Below are 18,318 nucleotides of genomic sequence, written 5' to 3' on the forward strand. Positions count from 1 at the left end.
GTGCATTAAATAAAGTTTGTGTACATTGAGACATCAGAAAAAAAATGTTTCACTATCTCACTCAAAAAAGTCCGTATTTTGGAATATTCCGTATTTCGGAATATTTGGATATGGGATACTCAACCTGTATGTATGTATGTGTGTATATATATATATATATATATATATATATATATATATATATATATATATATATATATATATATATATATATATATATATATATATATATATTTATTTATTAGTGTTTCCGGAAAGTATTCACAGCGCTTCACTTTTCCACCTTTTGTTATGTTACAGCCTTATTCCAAACTGGAATAAATAAATTTTTTCCCCTCAAAATTCTACACACAATACCCCATAATGACAATGTGAAAAAAGTTTTTTTGCGCTTTTTGGAGATTTATTAAAAATAAAAAACTAAGAAATCGCATGTACGGGGGCGTGATGCACGGTGCCTGAGCTCCTGCTAAAAAGCTCCTTTCTATAGCATTCGAGGTGCCTACCTGCTCTTTAATTTGCCCCCTGTGCACCCACAAGACCCCCACAACATAAGGTGGTGAGCTGCGGAGCCGGAGTGTAGGTTAATCCTGCACTTGCGGGTTGCGGCCTCCACCCGGGGTGAAGCCGGGACCTAGATTTGGGTGTCAGCCGACCGGGCTCTTGTGCGCTGTGTGCCGCCACATAGCTGGCAACATCGATATACCCCCTGTTTGGGAAGCCTTACCAGGAGATGCGGCGGTGAATACGAGCCCCAGGGACTACGGGCTAGCCGCCGAGACACGCCGCGGCCCTGCTCGGGAGGACCGGTGGCAGCGGCCATCTTGGGAGAGGCGGGCGAGGAGCTCCGGGCGCTGCGATTACACGGACGGCCCCCGTTGGCGGCAGCCATCCCGTCGTTGGAGCTTGGCCGAGGGCTGCGGAGGTGGCATAGAGTCCCCACTCAGGCTGACGGACCACAGACAGCGGTGGACGGAGGTGAGGCCCGTTTGAGCTGGAGAGCGGCGGCCATCTTGGAGGGGGCAAGGTTACTATAGAGATCCTGCAGTTTCCCACAAGTCAGATATAATCACAGCCTGGGACACTCTCCACTCTATACTGTATACTTACTGGGCGCAAGCTTATATGGTGCACTCAACACCTCGTACCTTTCACGGCTACCCAGCATTTTACAAGCACTGCCTGGACCTCACCCACTGCACCGTGCGCCAGAGCCCCCTGCTGGCAGTCCATATATTGCATCTCCCTCACCTGATTCATAGGGGTACTATCTGATGAGAAAGTGACAACGTTGACACCCTGTAGGGGTGCACACTACGGCACATGTGGGATGTGGACACCTCTTCAATGAATCCTCACAGTAACTCCCCGCAATCATTTTAGCTGATGTAATCACGCACATGGTGTAAGAAGATATCTGCCGTCTTAGGCCTTAGACGGAATTCTCCTTTCTACTGGGGTTCTACCATTCCCTCAAAGTGATACATGATGCCTCCAAAAAAGAATAAAGCCTCCAAATCAATCTCTCAAGTTGCCTTTTTCAAGCCTTCCCCCTATCGAAATAAGTCTATGGGGCCTGGGTCTTCAGCCACCGGATCGGATCCCCCGCCTACAACTTCCTCGCCCATGATGGCCCTATCTTCATCCCAAGATTCCCCCCCCTCTCCTCGCCTGGAAGACAGCGAAGCCTTAACGGTGGGTGCCATGAAGCTGTTGTTACGCCAGTTTAAAAGAGGTGGCGTCTGAATTTCGTACTATGTTGCAATCTTGCCAGCGCTCTGTTGAGGATTTGGGCGAGAGGACCGGACACTTGGAAACAAAGATGGGCGAGGTGGTAGGCTCTCATAATACTCTTATTGACTCCCATGATACCCTTGAGGGGGAGGTGGCGGCTCTGCGGGACAAAGTAGCGGACCTGGAGGACCACTCACGCAGAAATAATCTCAAGCTCAGAGGGGTACCGGAATCCGTATCTAATAGCAGCCTGCATGACTATACAATCGAAATATTCAAGAAGCTGCTACCCTCTGCTACATCTGCGGACTTGATATTGGACTGTATCCATAGGGTCCCGAAGGCCCGCAGTGCTCCCGAAGGGGCGTCGAGAGATGTTTTAATGAGGGTCCATTTCTTTCATATTAAGGAATCCCTGCTTAAAGCGGCTAGACCTACCTCAGTCACGGCGAAAGCTTTGGGCCCGCTTCAACTTTTTGGAGACTTATCACACTATACCCTCACCAGGAGACGTTCCTTTCAGCCTGTCACCGCGGCCCTTAGGAAGGCTGGAATCGTATATAGATGGGGTTTCCCCACGCGTCTATTGATTTCTAGAGAAGGTTCCACTATAGTGGTGTCTTCGGTTGAGGACGGTATGAGACTTCTTCACAAATGGAATATAGCTGGAGATCAGGGGTCCGGCTCTCCTGACCGCCGGCTTCAGCCGGACTGGTCGATGGTTGGGAAGTAGGCCCTCCCCACTGCGGTATTTTCCCTGCCATGATTGTCCATTTATAGGACTAGCGTTGTTTCCATATTATTGTATTAATTTCAGGGCTTATCACAAGTTGAATGCCTTGTTATTCCATGTTTAACACCCTTTAGACTATTGTATGGCAGGGTTATATTTTTTTTTTCTCCTCTATAACGGTTGTTGTGCTCTCACGGGCTCCTGGACTGGTCTGTATGCTCCTCTCTGAGCCTTTTATTGCTGTACCTACAGTATTGCTCTTTGCCGGTTCTGGGATCCTGTGACTCATCACAACTTAGCCTATCATTCCATTCTTAACGACATTCCTTTTATATGCCATGTGCGACTGAATATAAAGTTTACATATATTTGATTACTTGATTGCGGGGAGGTTGGCCACTAACCTCCCAAATTTGTTTGGTGAGGCGCTGTATGTTTTGGCGCCTTACTATGGCTTCGTCTCTACACGGAGTCGACTTTCCTTGTTTTGCATACTATGTTTTTCTCTCTTCTCTCTCTGTCCTCCTCAGTGTGTCTCCTTTTGTGTCTCGTCCCCCCCATGCCTTTTTTTTTCTTTCAAATGTGTTCAGGGAATTGTACCTTTTCATCGCATTTCTTGGTTTCAGCGGATGCTCCGTCTCCTGGTTAGTTTATTATGGTTAACTTGGTATCATTGAACGTTAAGGGATTGAATTCCCCACAGAAGCGTAGACTGGCCTTATCTTCCTTCTATAAAATGAAGGCGAATGTGGTCGCTATTCAGGAAACCCATTTTAGGAAATTAGACCACCCTAGATTCTATGATAATCACTTCCCTACCGGCTACATGGCCAATGGCCCCGTAAAAAAGGCCGGAGTGGCTATACTAATCTCTCGTGACTGCCAATTCACTCTAGAATCCCAAATTGTAGACCCCGAAGGAAGGTATTTAGTATTAATCGGAAAGCTTGAAGATACTGTTGTCACCTTGGCTTCCTGCTATGCACCCAACTCTGGTCAACTCTCCTTCTGTAGGAATCTATTCTCCCTGATACAGAAGCACGCTAAAGGTGCAGTCTTGCTTTTGGGGGACTTCAATTTAGTTGTAGACCCCTCTGTTGATAGATCTCTCCCCACCAGAAGTCCCTTGGCTAAACCCAGAACTTCCCCTATTAATACCCTTGGGCTTCGCCAATTGCTAGGAGAGTACGAACTCTACGATGCGTGGAGAACTAAACACCCTACAGCTAGAGATTACTCCTTTTATTCGCATGTCCACTCCTCATACTCTAGAATTGATCTCGTATTGACTGACAGAGTGTCACTACCGGCCATTATGAAAGTTAACATACTACCGATGACATGGTCTGACCATTCTCCGTTAAAGGTCGTGTGGAAGCTCGGGGCCCATAAAGTATCTCCGGGCCCTTGGAGACTAGGAAATTTCTTGCTATGCCATCAAGAGGCTTCACTTGCCATTCAACAAACCTTAAAGGTATATTTAGAAACGAACAAACCCGAAGATACTTCAGTCTTTAATAATTGGTGCTCTTGTAAGGCTGTAATGCGGGGGGCTGCCATTCAGGCCGCTTCACGGCTGAAACGTTCTCAAAATGCTGAACGTACTGAAGCAGAGAGCGAAGTTGCAAAATTAGAAATAGCACATAAGGCTGACCCACATAATAGAACTGTTTTTAAGCTTTTGCTGGCCGCAAGGGAAAGGGTGAACACTTTTTCTCTTCGGGAAGTACAACGCAACCTCGCTCGATTAAATCAGATTCTATGTATTTGGAAATAAGGCAGGGCGTCTCTTGGTGCGGAAACTGAGAGGTAGGCGAGCTAAGGCCAGAATCCACTTTGTCTACTCTCCCACGGGTTCAAGAGTCTCTGATCCATATAGAATAGCAGATACTTTCACAGACCCTGATACCACCCAACCTATTGAGGCTGAAATCCAGTCATTTTTAAAAAACCTATCCCTACCGACACTGAACTCCGAGACCTGCCTGTCCCTCGGCTCCCCCTGGACTTTGTCTGAACTTGAGGCAGCTATTGACGGTCTTCCACGAGATAAAGCACCGGGCCCAGACGGTTTTCCATCTAATTTCTACAAAACCTATAAAGCAGACTTGGCTCCAGTGTTATTGGCTGTCTTTAACGAGGCATCGGAGGCTGGGAGGTTCCCAAAAGAGATGCTTGAAGCGCGGATAGTGGCTATCCCTAAGCCGGGTAAATCTCCCACATCCGTTCAAAATTACCGACCGATAGCTTTGTTGAATACAGACGTAAAGCTTTTTGCTAAGATAATCGCTAACCGTCTTTGCCCCTTATTGCCTTCCCTTATAGCTGCTGACCAGGTTGGCTTCGTCCCGGGCAGGCAGGCCCCGGACAACACTCGGAGAGCTTATAATGTCATTGAGTATTGTACTGCTAATAGAGAGCCCCTCCTCGTTCTATCGTTAGACGCTGAGAAGGCGTTTGATAGGTTACACTGGGGGTATCTAAGATCAGTTCTGGGTAAGTTTGGATTCCAGGGTAGGTTTCTAGATTCCATCTTTGCATTATATTCTGCCCCCTCCGCCAAGGTGTATGTTAATGGGTGTCTGTCCAGGGCCTTCGAAATTCTAAACGGCACAAGACAGGGGTGCCCTTTGTCTCCCCTGATTTTTGCTCTGGCTATTGAACCCCTGGCTGAGACTATTAGGTCTGACGCGGAGGTTTCGGGACCCGAGATAGGGGGAATGAGTCATAAAGTCAACCTCTTCGCAGATGATATTCTATTATGCTTGACAAACCCAGAGTCCTCCCTTATTGGACTCCATGCCATATTAGATAAGTACTCCAGATTGTCATTCTATAAATTGAATACTTCCAAAACGGAAGCTCTACCGCTTCATATCCCGCCACATATCCTGGCCTTACTTAAGGATAGATACAGATATGCTTGGCATGCGAGATCTATTAAATATTTAGGTATACATCTATCGCTTGATAAAGACCTTTATGATTGTAACTACACACCTTAATTTAGCGCCTTCGACAAATTGATTAAAGAGTGGTCTTTACATGAAATCTCCTGGCTGGGGCGTGTCTCTGCAACAAAGATGGTACTGCTACCGAAACTCCTCTACCTGTTTCGGGCCATCCCCCGCCATTTCCCTAAAGCCCTTAGTGTTAAGGCTAATAAAACTTTAACACACTTTATCTGGAAGGGAGCGAAGCCGCGGATCTCTAGGCAGGTTCTGTCATTGCCCAAGGGCTTTGGTGGGGTTGCTTACCCCAACTTAGAAGCATATCACTCCGCTTGCCTTCTCAGCCAGGCCCGAGATTGGTTTGTCGCTCATTCCCCCAAACCATGGGTAGTTATTGAAAAAGCCTTCTTAGGGCCGATCAATATTACAGATCTATTTCTATTACCTATACATAGTGTTCCGAAATGGATAGGTCCTGGGGACGCGATTCGAAGTACTCTGAAGCTATGGCACTCCGTGGTTGAGTCTGACCCAACTATAACATTACCTGCAGCGGACCTCTCTATCAGAACGGTTGCTTGTAATATCCCTGATCTTATATTAGACGCCTGGATTGACGCTGGAGTTGTGAGACTGAAAGATCTTTTTTTGAATAATAGCTTGATCTCATTCTCTCAGCTTCAGTCTCAGTTTGGGATTTCAAAGCATGACTTTTTCAAGTACTTACAGATACGCCATTGGCTCCAATCGTATGTTAACGGGTCTAGAAGTCCCCTCCCTCTACCAGCTATTATGCTCTCTAGATTGTCATCCCCTGGTCATAGGGGTGGGATATCCAGGTGGTACCAGTATATTGTTCTTTTGAATAAAAAAGGTAAACTACCTGCGCAGTTTAAGTGGGAGAAGGATCTTTCTATTGTGCTTCGAGAGGAAGAGTGGGATACGATTTCATCACTGTGCTTTCAAATCTCTAAATGTCTCCAGCACTCAGAAATGTTCTATAAATTATGCAATAGGGCGTACTTCACTCCGCAGCGGCTTCACCATATCTGGCCCTCGACTTCCCAGCTATGCTGGAGAAAATGTGGTGGCGAGGGCTCCATTCTACATATTTTTTGGGACTGCCCAGTCTTGAGGCCTCTATGGACGGAAGTATTCTCTCTTTTGGGGGAACTAGTGGGAACGACAGTGCCACTGGATCCGCTGTTTGCCCTATTCCACTACCCTTCTCACACTCTTCTCAGCTGCGACAGGTATATCGTAGGACATGTCTTAATAACAGCTAAGGCAGCGATAGGCCAACTGTGGAAATCACAGTCCATACCTCACATTCAGACGGTTATTAATAATACCCATAAGCATTTTCTGTTTGAAACAGCGGGATGTGTGTATTCTTCATCCCCTTCTTCTATCTACATGAGATGGTTTAAATGGAGTGTATTCCGGAAGAGACAGGGTCACTCCATAATTTTCAGTGATCCCATTGACACGGCAATTCTGCATTCTCCACAACCTGATAATACCTATTTGTGCAGATGCCCCTTCTAACGAACTAACTAACTAGCTATTTATCTCTATGTTACAATATTTGAGTAAGGTGCTCCCCTGACACGCATATTCTCCTTTCTTTGTCTATACATTTTTTTTAATTAATTAATTTATTTTTTACCCTCATGTGTCGCTGTCTTGTTATGTCTTTTCCCTCTCTACTGCGCTTTCTATTCTGTTACTCTTAAGGTTATATATATGATTGATAGTTAAGAGAATCTGTGTACACGGTTAGAGAACTGAGCTTTTAGATTCAGAGTTGTTATATATGATTGGACCTACTGTATTAGCTCAATGTTGTACTCTTTATATGACCTCTGTTCGTGTACATTTATCTGGTTTTTCCTCTCTATATTTGGAAATTAATAAAAAATCATTATTGAAAAAAGAAATCGCATGTACATAAGTATTCACAGCCTTTGCTCGATACTTTGTTTATGCACCTTTGGCAGCAATTACAGCCTTAAGTCTTTTTGCATATGATGCCACAAGCTTGACACAACTATCTTTGGACAGTTTCGTCCATTCCTCTTTGCAGCGCCTCTCAAGCTCCATCAGGTTGGATGGGAAGCGTCGGTGCACAACCATTTTCAGATCTCTCCAGAGATGTTCAATCGGATTTAAGTCTGGGCTCTGGCTGGGCCACTCAAGTACATTCACAGAGTTGTCCTGAAGCCACTCCTTTGATAGCTTGACAGTGTGCTTAGGGTCGTTGTCCTGCTGAAAGATGAACCGTTGCCCCAGTCTGAGGTCAAGAGCGCTCTGGAGCACGTTTTCATCCAGTATGTCTCTGTACATTGCTGCATTCATCTTTCCCTCTATCCTGATTAGTCTCCCAGCTCCTGCCGCTGAAAAACATCCCCACAGCATGATGTTGCCACCACCATGCTTCACTGTAGGGGTGGTATTGGCCTGGTGATGAGCAGTGCCTGGTTTCCTCCAAACATGACGCCAGGCATTCACACCAAAGAGTTCAATCTTTGTCTCATCAGACCAGAAAATTTTGTTTCTCATGGTCTGGGAGTCCTTCAGGTGCATTTTGGCAAACTCCAGGCGGGCTGCCGTGTGCTTTTTACTAAGGAGGGGCTTCCTTCTGGCCACTCTGGATTGCTGCAGAGATGGTTGTCCTTCTGGAAGGTTCTCTCTCCACAGAGGAATGCTGTAGCTCTGACAAAGTGACCATCTGGTTCTTGGTCACCTTCTTCCATTTAAGGATGATGGAGGCCACTGTGCTCATTGGGATCTTCAAAGCAGCAGATGTTTATGTACCCTTCCCCAGATTTGTGCCTCGAGACAATTCTGTCTTGGAGGTCTACAGACAATTCCTTTGACTTCATGCTTGGTTTGTCCTCAGACATGCACTGTCAAGTGTGGGACCTTATATAAACAGGTATGTGCCTTTCCAAATCATGCCCAATCAACTGAATTTTCCACAGGTGGACTCCAATTATACCCCTTTCACACCCCAAATATATCCCGGGATATTGCCAGGTTGAGTCAGCTCGACCCGGGTCGAGGTGCAGTCTAAAAGCACCACTTTTGAATATCCCTGGTCGAGTAACCCTGCATTTCAACCAGGTATAAAAGCAGTGTTATACACGGGTTGGACCCGGGTCATTGTGCACTCTAAAGTGTCCATCCCGGGTTATTCAACCCTGCATTCATGTAAAATTGCTGATTGGCTGTTCTTTGTGTCTTGATGAACAGTGAGCATTAAGAATTAGAGATATTAAGAATTAGGGGTGAGATTGCTAGGCAGCTTACTGCATACCTCCCAACGTATTAAAAGTACAAAGAGGGACCTTGGGACGCACCACGAGCATGCGCACCCGAAAAGGAGGTGTGACCTATATGAAAGGGGCGTGCTCTAGTGGCAGAGCTGCGATCGTGGGTCACGCCCCCTTGTACCGTCTCTCTGAACTGCTGGCATGCCCCCTCTCCCTCTGTCACCTGTGAATAGACGCTGTGTCTATTCACCGCTGCTCTTCTAAGCAGAGCAGCAGTGACAGGAGCCTCCCAACTGCCCCCACCCCACCCCCACCGCGGGACACTGCGGCCCGTGGGTGGAACAACGGGACAGTCCCAAGAAAATGGGACTGTCCCGTGAAAATTGGGACAGTTGGGAGGTATGTTAATGGAACAGTTAAAGATGCAATTGTGTATAAAAACATAGCTCTGTCAGCCATGATTCCTACAATGCTGTGAGCTGTTCCCACCCTCTCCTTTTGTCCCCTTCTGACACCATCTTTCTGAGCCAAAAAAAGTCATTTAAAATGACATCCATGGTGTTTTAATTGCTGACCCGGGTTGAGTTAAAAGGAGCCAACCCTGCAGTAACCCTGGTTGAAAGTGTAGTGTGAAGGGGTCTGACCTGGGTCGGACCCAGGTTCAAAATACCGGGTCGGACCCGGGTTTGCGGTGTGAAAGGGGTATTAAGCTGTAGGAACATCTCAAGGATGATCAGTGGAAACAGAATGCACCTGAGCTCAATTTTAAGCTTCATGGCAAAGGCTGTGAGTACTTATGTACATGTGATTTCTTAGTTTTTGTTTTTTTTATAAATTTGCAAAAATCACCCAAAAAAAAATTTCACGTTGTCATTATGTGGTATTGTATGTAGAATTTTGAGGGGAAAAAAAATGAATGTATTCCATTTTGGAATAAGGCTGTAACAACAAAATGTGGATAAAGTGCTGTGAATACTTTCCGGATGTACTGTATATGGAAAAAAAGGGATACAAATCTCGATTTATATTTACTCACTTTTTCCCAGTTCTGGTCCATGTAGAAATGTGAAACACCGATGACAGAATTGTGTATTTCTTAAATGTCTTTGAGATGTTTTCAGAAAAAAATTGATTTGTTTAGTAATAGTGTGTATCATTTTATTTATTCTCACAGCGGAGGTGATCACAGAGTACAGCTATATAAGGTACTATATGTTGTTTAATTGCTATTATTTGTTCTGCTGTCTACTTTGTTTATTTTATTGAGGTTTTTTGTTGAGGTCTGTTCCATCTACTTGTAGTAACTGGTAACTTCAGTAATAATTAAAGCCTATAGGGGAAGAGCAGAGGATATTGTGTGTGTGTGTGTGGGAGGGGGTGGGGGGGGGGGGGTAGTTAGTTCTCTCAGCTACAGGAAACTTGCACTGGTGTCTGTCTGGTGTCTGGGTATCCGTTCAGATGGTCGACGCTCATTAGGTCGACCACTATTGGTTGCCAGTTACATGGTCGACATGGACAAATGGTCGACACATGAAATGGTCTACATGGCTTTCTTTAAAAAAAAATGAGATAGATTAGGGAATAGTAACCTGTGCCGAGCGCAACGGTAGCGGAGCGAGTCACCTTTCCCACAGCATGGTGAGTGAAGCGAGCCATGCAAGGGAATGCGGTGCACTACTTGGGGTTCCGGTTCATGTTACGGAAAAAATTACCCCAGAATCAGTTCAAAAATCCATGTCGACCTTTTCATGTGTCGACCATTTCATGTGTCGACCATTTGTCCATGTCGACCTAATGACTGTCGACCTTAACATTATCGACCATTCATACCGGAACCCTCTGTCTTGGGGGGGAGGGGGGGAATTGGACACACTACGGCAGTGTACAAGCCACATTCTAGTGCTAGATAATTCTCACAATGACGTTTGTAAAACTGTGTCAGAAGGCAAATGCCATTATAGCAGTGTTTGGTAACCAGCGTGTGGTTTGCCGTGTCTCCTTTATACACTCTGCAGCTGCTGCTACTATTTAACAGTAGTCAGACTTCAGGTGTGTAGCCTGTGAGCCCTGATCATTCCTGACAGTCCTGGAAAGAAGGGAGTGATTATAATCCTTTTTGTCCCCAGATACTTTCTTTATTCTTCCTGTACTAAAGACTAGTTTTTTGTTTTTTTAATCTGCTTAGCTGTTGACAATAGCGTAGTGAAATAGTAGTGTGACACTTATGGCGAGTGGGCTCCAATATGGTGCAGCGGCCACTGCAGTGTTTTGTGGAAATAGACGAAAAAAATAGAAGCTTCCTTTAGTGCGCAGAGCTGCCCTCACTTCAGTTGCATATATGAGAGTGACCCCCTCACTCTAAGCCAGTGGTTCCCAAACTTTCTTGAATCACGGCGCCCTAGAGTAGCAGCAGTTTTTTTCCACAGCACCCCTTGGCCAAAAGATTCTCATTGATAAATTTGGAAAAACATCAAGGGGTCTATGTACTAAGCATTGGAGAGAGATAAAGTGGACAGAGATAAAGTACCATCTAATCAGCTCCTACATTAACTGTCACGTTACAGGCTGTGTTTTAAAAATGACAGTTAGAAGCTGATTGGTTGATACTTTTCTCCGTCCACTTTATCTCTATACAAGGTTTAGAACGTAGACCCCTAAATTAAGTAAATTGTGCCTACTTGTCACCCTTAGGGTCAGTTATGTGGTGATTGTCCACACGTTTTATGTTTGGCAGACACTATCACTGGTTTGGCCTATCACTTTGACCATAGATAATTTGATTTGGTCCTGGACCGCCAACCCTAGGCACCCCTGCAAGAGCCTTGCGGCACCCAAGGGTGCCTAGGCACACAGTTTGGGAACCACTGCTCTAAGCAAATCCAGTATACAAAAAGTTATGCAACAATCACACGAAGGCGCTTTCTAATTGTTACATAGATAACACAGCTTAGTAGTTACGTTCCTGTTGTTGAACAGTACTCCAGCACGTATCTCCTCTCTTAAATGGTTGAATCTTCTCAGACTTTTCCCTGTTCCAAAACACCTCATTCACGATGATCATAAAAGATAAAACATGTCGGGTTCTCATGTAATACGTTCATTTATTCACACATAACGAACAGGACAAAAAACTCCATATAAAAGTCACAATTAAAAACCACATACAAAAATCCTGAATAGGGACTAATAAATGTAGAGCACACTCAGCAATCAGTCTCTCACCTCATCCAGTTGCCGAGCTAGGCTTACTGACATATTGGGGCATATGTAATAGGGTCCGAATTTGCCTGAGGTGCAGGATGCTGGCCGATCTTGGACGTTTTTTAAAGTGAAAATCATTTACAAGGTAAAACCATGCATTGTAAATAATTGCTGCTTTGAAAAAAACTCTGATTCTTTAACATATGCCCCATTTTGTGTATCTACAACAGCAGCCATCTGTACAGCACTGGCGATATGCAGTTGATTATCGCGCCCGATCTCCCGTCTACAGTGAAGAGAGATCACGAGGATGATATTCAGTTGTTTCTCATTTTGTGCAGATCGCGCCCATATAGGTCGTGTTTAGCCGTGTAAGGCAGCTAAACCTGATCAAAGTGATGGTGGTGACTGGAAAAAGTCACGTTTGTGACACTTTTCACACATTTCAACTTGCACCCCCGGGGTGGGGTGGGGTGGGGGGGCTGGCAGCCATCACGCCTGAATGGAGCTACAGTTGATTAGGATGTATTCCGGTTGGATTGTAGTTTCTGATAAAAAGCAGAAACTGCAATCCTTTCTTTCACATGCTGGAGGCCACCCATCGCAGGGCAAGGCCACCCAGCGGCTGCAACAGCAATCTAATTGTGGTCGCAGCAGCTGTGGACGAACCCCCTGCCCGGCTGCGAAGGCAGACAGCCCAGTGCCATTTTTTCCATAGGAGAGGCTACGTTTGACGTCACGCAACCTCCTCAAAAACGCTTCTGCCTCCGTTTGCCCCGCTCCACCCCTGCAACAATCTATCGAGTGGGGTGTGTTCAAACTGAAATAGAAATTGCAGTGTAAAAATAAAGCAGCCAGCATTTACTCTGCACAGAAACAAAATAACCCACCCAAATCTAACTCTCTGTTACATCTGACCCACCTGCAGTGCACATGGTTTTGCCCAATTGCTAACTTTTTTTGTTTGCTAACAAACCTGAATTACCCCCCATAGTGTGCAACTATGGCAGCGTGGCCCTAATACCCTAACTTAACCCCAAAGCTCTAACTATTCATAACCCCTAACCCTAATACCTTAAGGCAAACTGATAAACCAACCTATCCCTAATACCGTAACCTCATTCCCCAAATTAACCCTCAACCCTGACCAAAACCGCTAAAACAACCCTAATACATTATCCTATCCTTAATACCATAACCCAGTGGTTCTCAAACTGTGTGCCTAGGCACCCTGGGGTGCCTCAGGACACTTGCAGGGGTGCCTTGGATTGGTGGTCCAGGACCAATTCTAATCATTTATGGTCAGTGCAACTGGCAAAACCAGTGCTGGTGGCTACCAATCATAAACTATGTGGACAAACAGAAGCAAATCCTGTCCTCACCACACAAGTGACCCTAAGGATGACATCATTCATTATTTCTTTGGAATTTCTCAATAAGAAAGTTTTGGCCTATGGGTGCCGTGAAAAAAATTCTGATACTCTAGGGCGTGGAGACTCAAAAAGTTTGGGAAGCATTGCCACAACCCCATAGTCCCTAATCCTAATATCCCAATGGGCAGACTGGATGGGCCATATGGTTCTGATCTGTTTCTATGATAATGAATCATTCAGAGAAGTACATCAGTCCTTTCACAAATTTGCTGTCTGTATAAATACTATTGTTCAGCACAGTCTGAGAATGACCATCAGCTGTAATCAAGGCTGCTCCAATCTAACACAGGTGTAAATGACATCTCATAGAAATGGTTAGAAATTATTAATCAAATGTCTTATGCGAATATGACTCTTATGGAAATAAAAATTATTTTGTGATCAAGCGTGCAGAACATCTACTTGCAATAGCCTAAATAAACCTGTTATGTTAAGGCTTAATGAGCTGTAAAATATAAATTAAAGGCCCATACACACGGTGAGATTTGGGCTATGCCCGATTCTCACTATGCGACAGGGGCTAGGTCAGCATCGCAAGCACATAATGAGTGTACTTGCGATACTGACTATGTGCGATTTTGAAGTGTCAGTTTTGACTATCTCTTCTATAGAGATAGCCAAAATTGACTTGCCTGCACAGTCTATCTATGCTTGCAATGCCGACCGCGCAGGACCGCGCATCGGCATCGAATAGGGATCGCAAGGTGACTTTCACATTGCGATCTGCACTAACTTTTCTTACGATTTTAGTCAAAATCGTAAGAAAAAATCTCACCGTGTGTACACACCATAAGGTTTAGGAACAAAAGCCATAACACCAGTTTACTGTGAAGATTGGTCTTGTCTGCTGTAACTTGTAAGCTAGCTGGTTTACTGTGCAAAGTGAAACTGATATATGGCGCACACACAAGCTAGTGCGAGGCGGATAATACTGGCTTCTGGAGAACATTCGCCACATCCAATGTATTCTTTATAATAGGTATAAAAGTCATTGCTCTGCACAAGGATTACACAGGCTCCTTCTCACAGCAATGTGTTTTGTAGACTTGTCTATTTTTAGTATATACTTGTAGCATTTACATAGAGCAGACTGCATGTAATGTGCATAAGGGAAATTGCTGCATTTATTATTATTATTATTATTATTATTATTATTATGAAATTCATTTGTATGTAATAAATGAGTGTACTGTGCACTAATTAAAATGTCCCTTTTGCTAGGTCCTCAGCTCAATGGGCTATCATGTCATTTCTTTTGACTACAGAGGTGAGTGACTATTTAACATTCCATTTTAGCCATTTTGCTGCTAACAAAGGGGGTCATTCCGAGTTGATCGCATGTAGCAACTTTTTGCTGCTCGTGCGATCAACTAGACGCCGCCTATGGGGGAGTGTATTTTAGCATAGCAGGGCTGCGATCGCTTGTGCAGCCCTGCTATGCAAAAAAGTTTTGTGCAGAACAAGACCGGCCCTGCAGTTACTTACTCTGTGCGATGGATCCAGTGATGAAGGTCCCAGAAATTGACATCAGACAACTGTCCTCCAAACGCCTGGACACACCCGTGTTCGGATCTCCACGCCCGGAAAATGGTGAGTATCTGCCCGGAACGCCTCCCCGCTGTCAATCTTCTTGGGATCACGCTAGCGATCACTTTCTTCTGGTCGTTGCACGGCGACGGCTGTCGCTGGGCAACAAAGCACGTGCGCATTGTGGCCGCCGCGCATGCGCATTTCCGATGAACCGCAGCGTGCGAACGGGTCGGAATGACCCACAAAGTCCCTCGCCCCTGAATCCTAAGGCGCAGTGTTAAACGAGTTTAGAACTTGTACATAAAATAGAAGTGTCTTGTGATCAGCATGTGTAGGAATCTCTATTACCTGCTTCCTCTTTTTTTCCGTGTAGCTTAATTTGCTGTGTTCTTGGTTAAGGACACGCAGAGAAGACGTGTTAGACTTTGTTCCCATACGATGTGTAGTAAAACCCTTCTAGTGAATTGCCAATCACCTTCCAGAACAAGATGCTTGGCAAATATTGATGTCAGGTCTTACTGTTGAATAGGTTGCTCCATAAAAGAAAGGTGCATTGTTTAGTTTGAGTGCAGCTATTGTTAGAAGTACCAGAACCTTGCTAGTGTTTTGCTTATTTCTTTGGTAATTATTTTATGATAATTGATAACTTTGTTTTTGTCACAAATTCAACCGAAGATTTATTGTTTCCTTTCAATTTTGAAGCATGAACCCATCATCCCATTAACTTTCATTACAGTACAGCAGGTAGACATGTTTGGGCTTCATCAGTAGTCACGGGATAATGCATTATTCACTGGCATCCAGCTTGTTATGAATATTAGTTAGGCTTATTGAATAGTGTACAGGAAGGGTTTCACTGATGTCACGGGCTCATTCATAGGTGGCTTCCAGTCTTGTTATTATTGGTTCAGTCCACAGCATGGCTTTCTCGTCTCAGATAGTTGTCTTTCAAGTGTGAAAATTCTAAATGTAACACACGCACGCACACACACACACACACACACACACACACACACACACACACACACACACACACACACACACCAGAACTTCCAATATAGAATACCTTCTCCAGTGCCCTCCTTAGCAAACCCACGCAGAGGTCCAATATAATGCACGAGTGTGATTAAACTTCGAAACATTTATCTATATACCTGCTGTGTTGCATTTGAACCCCGGGTGCCGCCTTCATCTATCTATCTATCTATCTATCTATCTATCTATCTATCTATCTATCTATCTATCTATCTATCCTCATATACCCATATATAAAAATTTGCCAGCTCATCAAAAAGACAGAACAACATAACAGTAATGTCAGTTGGCTCTATGCGCCCGAAAGGAGCAACTCTCGAACTCCCCCCGTAGAAGTGAAGAGCAGCATTAGTCTTAGAGTGTGTGTGTGTGTGTGTGTGTGTGTGTGTATGTATGTATGTGTGTGTGTGTGTGTGTGTGTGTGTGTGTATATATATATATATATATATATATATATATATATATATATATATATATTTATTAGAGATGAGCGGGTTCTGATGTAACGCCAGTTCGGTTTTATCCGGATTTTTCTTATTGGCTATCCAAAACACATGACGTCTGTGAGCTAATAACATGCCGTTTTTGAGAACCGAGTAAATCCGAGTAAAACTGAACCCGCTCATCTCTAAAAAAAAATATATATATATATATATATATATATATATATATATATATATATTATAGAGAGAGAGAAAAGAAACTAATAATCTGACACTCATTCAGAAATACAAATAATTTGCTCAAATAATTAACTTATTGGATACTTTCCTCCAATGTAGAGATACAGAGAAAGGCGGCACTCCAAGTCTGTCTTTAAGGTGAAAAATACGTATTTTTAATCAACAATGTTTCGGGGACACACACGTCAGTATACCGGCTCCTGGATCCCGACCGCCGGAATGCGGGGTGGGGTGAGTGCAAAAGAGCCCCTTGTGGGCACCGTGGCACGCTCGCGTTATTTATTCTCCCTCCAGGGGTGTCGTGGACACCTCAAGAGGGAAAATAGTTGTCGATATACCGGCTGTCAGTATGCTGAGTGCCAGGATCACGGCAGCCGGTATATCGAGTGCCACCAATGGATACTAACCGGAAACATTGCTATGACAACTGTGCAACAAAGCATGTCTTGAAAACAATATGTTATAATAGTGTTATACAGTGCTACAAATATTTCTAAATAACAACATGTCAGAACAACATATGTTAAACACTCATGCTATGTACACTTTGGGGGTAATTCCAAGTTGATCGCAGCAGGAATTTTTTTAGCAGTTGTGCAAAACCATGTGCACTGCAAGGGGGGGGGGGGGGCAGATATAACATTTGCAGAGATTTGGGTGGGTTATTTCGTTTCTGTGCGAAAATGGAAGAATACTGGTAACCAATGGAGGGCCTGACAGAGCGGATCTGCAGATGATGAGCGTCTAGCAATGAAGTTTAGCCTCGCAGCTGCATTCAAAATGGATTGTAGTGGTGAGAGCCTATGTTTGGGAAGACCGGTCAGGAGACTATTACAATAATCAGTGCGGGAGATAATGAGATCATTGATTAGAGTTTTTGCTGTGTCTTGTGTAAGATATGGTCGTATTTTCAACGTTTCAATTTAGCTACAAATCGTCATCAGGATCATTCCTGATGCCAATTTGTATCAAATTTATTCTACAGCAGGACAAAAGCCCCAAACATACAGCCAATGTCATTAAGAACTATCTTCAGTATAAAGAAGAACAAGGTCCTGGGAGTGGTGATATGCCCCTCACAGAGCCCTGATCCCAACATCATCAAGTCTGTCTGGGATTACATGAAGAGACAGAAGGATTTCAGCAAGCCTACATCCACAGCAGATCTGTGATTAGTTCTCCAAGATGTTTGGAACAACCTCCCTGCCAAGTTCCTTCAAAAACTGCAAGTGTACCTAGAAGAATTGATGCAGTTTTGAAGGCAAAGTGTGGTCACACCAAATATTGATTTGATTTAGCTTTCTCTTCTGTTAATTTACTTTGCGTTTTGTTAATTGATAAAAATAAACTTATTAACACTTCTATATTTGAAATCATTCTTAGTTTGCACCATTTTTCCACACCTACCTAAAACTTTTGCACAGTACTGTATGTATGTATGTATGTATGTATATGTGGGGGTGGGTGAGTCTGGCTGTGGGCCGGGAGTCGGGCTGTGGCAGGAAATTGGGCTGGGGGTGAAGAATTAGGCTGTGTGGCCGGAGTTAGGCTGGAGGAGACACACTGGATAGAATTAGGCTGCAGAGTGAGGTCAGGATGCTGTCGAAAACAGAGTCAATGATACCATCGATAATCCTGCACAGTGCTGGAACCGATGGTGCCGAATCATCGATGGTGTGTGTGTGTGTGTGTGTGTGTGTGTGTGTGTATTCACTGGTGACTGCTCAAAAAAATAAAGGGAAC

The 18,318-nt window shown here is 44.4% G+C and overlaps 1 protein-coding gene across 4 annotated transcripts in view; it reads left to right on the plus strand.

Annotated features, from left to right (window-relative positions):
- Positions 1-18,318, plus strand: part of ABHD12 (abhydrolase domain containing 12, lysophospholipase) — a 364,140-nt gene that overhangs the window by 259,116 nt on the left and 86,706 nt on the right. For all 4 annotated transcript variants that reach the window (XR_010176161.1, XM_063918120.1, XM_063918117.1 and 1 more), the window contains 2 exons: positions 9,868-9,898; positions 14,549-14,594. Coding sequence is in view for 3 of the 4 variants with exons in the window: in XM_063918120.1 (XP_063774190.1) it covers positions 9,868-9,898; positions 14,549-14,594 (77 nt within the window). In the remaining variant the exon portion in view is untranslated. The remainder of the gene's footprint in view (positions 1-9,867; positions 9,899-14,548; positions 14,595-18,318) is intronic.

This window comes from Pseudophryne corroboree, chromosome 4 (assembly GCF_028390025.1).
Source record: "Pseudophryne corroboree isolate aPseCor3 chromosome 4, aPseCor3.hap2, whole genome shotgun sequence".
In the NCBI taxonomy this organism is placed as follows: Eukaryota; Metazoa; Chordata; class Amphibia; order Anura; family Myobatrachidae; genus Pseudophryne; species Pseudophryne corroboree.